This window comes from Cupressus sempervirens, chromosome 8 (assembly GCF_028749045.1).
Source record: "Cupressus sempervirens isolate cs-2001-9-10 chromosome 8, ASM2874904v1, whole genome shotgun sequence".
Classification (NCBI taxonomy): domain Eukaryota; kingdom Viridiplantae; phylum Streptophyta; class Pinopsida; order Cupressales; family Cupressaceae; genus Cupressus; species Cupressus sempervirens.
Genome location: NC_143125.1, coordinates 243,270,447 through 243,275,205, shown reverse-complemented (window position 1 = coordinate 243,275,205; position 4,759 = coordinate 243,270,447). Strand labels below are relative to the sequence as shown.

The 4,759-nt window shown below is 37.2% G+C and overlaps 1 protein-coding gene across 6 annotated transcripts; it reads right to left on the bottom strand.

Annotated features, from left to right (window-relative positions):
- Positions 1 to 1,045: 1,045 nt before the first annotated feature.
- Positions 1,046 to 4,540, bottom strand: LOC149542401 (protein RGF1 INDUCIBLE TRANSCRIPTION FACTOR 1-like). 6 transcript variants are annotated; one of them, XM_089797340.1, is made up of 6 exons: positions 4,363 to 4,540; positions 4,102 to 4,268; positions 3,568 to 3,837; positions 2,195 to 2,269; positions 1,939 to 2,079; positions 1,046 to 1,775 (listed from the first exon to the last, which is right to left on the bottom strand). In XM_089797340.1, the coding sequence occupies exons 3-6, from the start codon at positions 3,775 to 3,777 to the stop codon at positions 1,443 to 1,445; spliced, it is 759 nt and encodes a 252-aa protein (XP_089653466.1). In that variant the 5' UTR covers positions 3,778 to 3,837; positions 4,102 to 4,268; positions 4,363 to 4,540; the 3' UTR covers positions 1,046 to 1,442. The 6 variants fall into 6 exon arrangements, with proteins under 6 accessions (XP_089653466.1, XP_089653464.1, XP_089653463.1 ...); XM_089797338.1 differs by having other exon boundaries at positions 3,568 to 3,981; positions 4,118 to 4,268; XM_089797337.1 differs by having other exon boundaries at positions 4,118 to 4,268.
- Positions 4,541 to 4,759: the final 219 nt, after the last annotated feature.

Here is a 4,759-nt window from a genome sequence, read left to right as displayed (position 1 = left end):
ACTGAATTTATTTATAACCATTCAAATTCATCAACAGATCAGGAACCAGTTCAAAGGAAATTACAATTTAATTATAATATAGTCTATATAAAATAAAATTTTCAATTGGTATTAACTTGATATCTACATGAAAATACTTATTAATTGATTATTTGTTATTTTTCTCATTCCTTTTTTCAAAGTCGTAGAACTTGAAAGATCCACACAAGAAAATATTACTGAGTTTTTACATTTTTTCCTTTTTAAAAAAAAATATGAAATCATTACACTCACATTTTCATATTGTAAATGAAATGTACTATGATTGAAACAGCATTGGCCAATAAATATATTTACTATTATAGAGGCATGAAGCTTGTGAGCAACAGAATTTTTGTGAGTGCAAGACTCCTACATCATAAGGGATGAGGGTCAGACCCTGTTAATGAATAATTTTTTTACCAAAGACTGATCAACTTTGACTTTACAAAGGATTGTATAAGTACCATAAAGAGACTTTCAATATGTACACAAATAATTTGAAACTTATACAATTATTCAATCCTACTTGCAAGTTTTAATTTACACCAAATCAAAATGATAAGTCAAAATACAATTCTAATCATTTAAGACTACATTTATGTACAAAGTCTTCATCTTCAGTATTCAATTTCAAACAGTTTTGATTTATTCAATAATTCTTAGTATACAAAATTAATACATCATAAAGCATTTTGAACAGCAAATTTAGAACAAAAGGTTAAACAGACAATGATATTCCTCTACAAGTAAATGGAAAAAAAAGCAACTACTTTTTCTCAAACTTTTGATATAAAGGTCTCCCATGCCAGTGGAGAATGGCCTGGTGGGGACTACAAACAAGTTACCTTTATGATAACCTCTTAAAGTTTAATTTATCCCTTTTCAACATTTTTTCCTATTGTGAGCATTTGAGTTAACTTTGCAGTCATCATGACTACAGGGAGATTTGATCATTTATTTCCAATTGTGCATAGAAGAGGAAAAACAAGAGTAAAACTACAAATGTATGGATACAAAAAGCAGATGAACAGAATGTATATTTGTAATTATCAGTAAATGGCGTACATAAGCCTTATCGTTCTATACATAGCAAGCTATTACGGTAATGGTATAATTGCATTCAAAATTGCAAGCTTCAAAGCAGGCTTGCTCAATGCAAATCATATACTTCCCACAGAATAACAATCCTGTGCTGAAGATTACTGGGAAATGAATCTCTGCAATTCCCCTTCTTTATATGGCCGAGACAATAAATTAATCACCAAAAACCATGGCAGCTGAGGTCATGAAAGATAGATAGTCAACAAAGGAATCACCCAATCCTTGGCATTGTTCATCTGTCTGATTTGCCCAGGAAAAAATTAACCAGACAGAGTGAAACAAAGCACTACAACATTTGCAGGAAGAAAACAAGGGAAGAGTTAATATAGAGGAGATCTCTGAGGGGTATTTTTTCTCCTACTGCAAGATGCAACCGCCTCAGGTATTGGTGTTTTCCCATTTCTCTTCATCTTCACAAAATCTGTTGTGGCTGTGGAAGCCAAGGTCTTGCACCCCACTGTTCCACTGGCACTAGATCCAGATGATAATGGGTTCTCAAGAATTGAATTGGGTGTCATTTGCCCCTCGTCGAAATCGCCATTGTCAGTTCTCAGACCTTCAAACTGTGTGAACACAAAATCCGATAGGGGCAAAGTATCACATTTATGCAAGTAACGAGATAAATCTTTCCCCTGTTTCACAATGTGTTCCACCTGTGATTACCATTCACATGCTTATATCAGTACAAGAACAAACCAAACTCATAGAAAGCAATATGATTTTGCAAGTGTTGAGCAGAATTAAAAGGAGAGCAAAACTACTTGCAGAATGGGAGAATAAGAAACATGTTCATTTAGTATTAGATAATTGACAAACCTTGCAACCTAAGGAGCAGTAGAAGTATGGTTCCTGCAAGATTCTTTCACATGTTTCACACATATTTCCAGACCCTTTGAAAGGCCTAGATTGTGGCCTCTGGTTTAGGAAAACCACTTTTGCACTGTTGATTGTGTATGACTGGAATACATACCACAGCAAAACACACCCAAATCAAATTCATGCCACTCAGAATTGGTGCACCCATCTCTTGGGGTCAATTCAGTATATGGTTACAATAAAAGGTTAAACTAACCTGAACATATGAGCAATCGATCAATTTCGCTAAATCATCAAGCCTGATAACATCATGATAAACATACCTCCGAACCTAAATACAATATTTCAACAACGAACACAGAATTTGTTAAGGCATTTTCACATACCTTGGAAAATGAGATTACCTACACACAAAACTAATAAATCAGTGGAGCTTTAAAAAGGACCAGAGATAAAAAGTAACATCTGAAATTTCCAGTAAACTGACGGTGATCTGTAAGGCGATTTTAATTTTAAAACAGAAAGAAACAAACCTTTGTAAATACAGAAGGAAATAATAGTTCAAAAACGAAGCACAATGGACCAATTTCTGACATTGTGTCCTAAGTGTGTCGTCTCAATAAAATTAAGTCCATAAAAGAGCTGCAAACTGTCACAGCCCAGAGCTTAACACATTAGTTTCGAATACTGCCAGAATTAAACTGAGAAGCAAATTTAGTGAGCATAATATAGACCTCGGCATTGAAAGCTTACTGTTTCCTTCACCAAAGGAGGGAATTTGACTACTTGGGCTTCACGACATTTTAAAGCCTACAAGACTTACATCGATTATCAATCTATCAATTTATAAAATGGCCATTCAAATCCAATGCCTGGAATACTTTAAACGTATCGAACGGCAAAAGGTTGTGTTTCAGACCGAGGTAGCCACCAATTTGGCATTTCATCACTAAGGCTAGAGATTACTTTCTTGCCTGCTTTTGACTTCATAAATTAGCCGATCCTCACAAATCCACCTGCTAAACTTAACTTAAAAGGACATTCTTACCATTTGCCCTACATCTTTAAGGCAAGGCGTCCGAGTCTTCCACCACAACCTATGAATTCCACATCCGTCAAACCTTGTACAAGGCCACAAAAGGATTTCATTCTATTTTTCATAGAATGTTTAAGTTGTCTGTTGTATCCGTCTGGTTTGGAATGGAATTCACAACCCAGCTAAACCTTGCCAATCCAGAAAAGAATTCTCATTTTTTCCTTTCTCTTCTAAGGTAAATAAGCCCGTAGCTTTTTAACTCCAAGCCGAACATTACTAAAACGGAAATGCCCGATTCGGAAAAGCAAATTCGCCGCCCAAATGACCTAAAATTCAGCATTTTGAAGGCAAACGGTGCAGGAGAAGAACACTTCGAATAGACACGGATTCTCAAGGGCATGCACAAGGATTTCAATCAAGAAACATTGATAACGAAAAACAAGAAGGAACTCCAGCCAGAAGAAGTTCGGGAAATTTGAAATTGCGATTTATCAGTTAACAAAGAAATTCCTCAATTTAGAGAAAGATTTACTAAAAGGAACCGAATACCAGAATTCAACAAATAAAGAAGATGAAGAGAGTCGTCGGATTACCTGTAATAACCGATGTGTGAGATGTGATGGTAAACAGTGAGGGCAAATGCTCTTGCAGCAATCCAAGCAATATATGTTCTTCTCATTCTTTCTTGCAGAATCATGAGTCCCACAGCCCACAAAGAACTTCTCAGTCAGCAACCCCTCCATCCATGCTGGCTTGTTCTTGGAGCCCAACAGAGCATAGCCCACCTGCACGCTATCGCCCATTATTCCAAATCACCAATTCCCAATACCAATCTCAATCCAATTCCCTCCAATCCCAAATGCCTGCCAATTGGATAAAATACCGCTCCAATTTAACAGCAACACAAGCCCCCTATTAAAAAAACACAATGTACCAAAATCCCAAAAGGCTCAAAAGGAAAAAAACAGAAATCTAATGGTGGACAGAGAGGCCCCATCTGCAACAAACTGACAGACACACATTCAAAGAGTTGGAAGCCGTACCAAGTGAAAAACAATTAGAGGCGGAAAACAATAAATTACAGAAAAATTAAAAAAACTCCAAAGAACAAAAACCCACATACATACATACACACACACCCACCATGTTTCCAGTGCTGCTGCTACTGCTGCAAAATATCAGATCCTCTGCCTGCCAACTCCTGCTACTTCTCTCAGATATTATTAGTTTTATATCTTTATAAATTCCCCAAGGCGGGAAAAACACTCGCAGCGCCCTTCGTATAATCCTCACTCTGCTCGTTCAAACATGCATTCAAATTTCATTTCCTCGTCAAACCCAATTTGTATTTAATTTCCGAAATCCCAATAAAAAAACGAAAGAAAAACCTGATTTATTTATTGTTGCCTTGATTTGGGTTCGTATTCTGTCCTACTGTGTGCATGGATTGATGCCTTCTGTCGTCTGCCTGGCACGTTTATCGAGAACGTTAATTTCCGTTGTATGCCGCTAACTACATGTTTAGAATAGCCAGTCTTCTTCTCGCAGTTTAGGGATTTTCCTTTCTTAGGTGTTGTAGCGTTTTGATATTTAAAAAGGCTAATGTGGTTATGTACGGCCGGACAAGTTTGCCGGCAGCGGTGATTGCGACGCACATGGGGGTGGAGTTAGTTAAACTATATCCTCCCTCGGTCTTATCGTCTTACACGCTCCCTCCACTTCCCTCGCACTAAGCCCCCGGTCTTATCGTACCCACCGCCAACCGGGGCTACTTATCGGACTCTT

Coding starts and splice junctions, on each gene's coding strand:
- LOC149542401 (XM_089797340.1), bottom strand. CDS start 3,777: ATGGGCGATAGCGTGCAGGTGGGCTATGCTCTGTTGGGCTCCAAGAAC. Junction 2,270..3,567: donor TCACACATCGGTTATTACAG/GTAATCCGACGA, acceptor TATTGTATTTAG/GTTCGGAGGTATGTTTATCA. Junction 1,776..1,938: donor ACTGCTCCTTAGGTTGCAAG/GTTTGTCAATTA, acceptor TGGTAATCACAG/GTGGAACACATTGTGAAACA.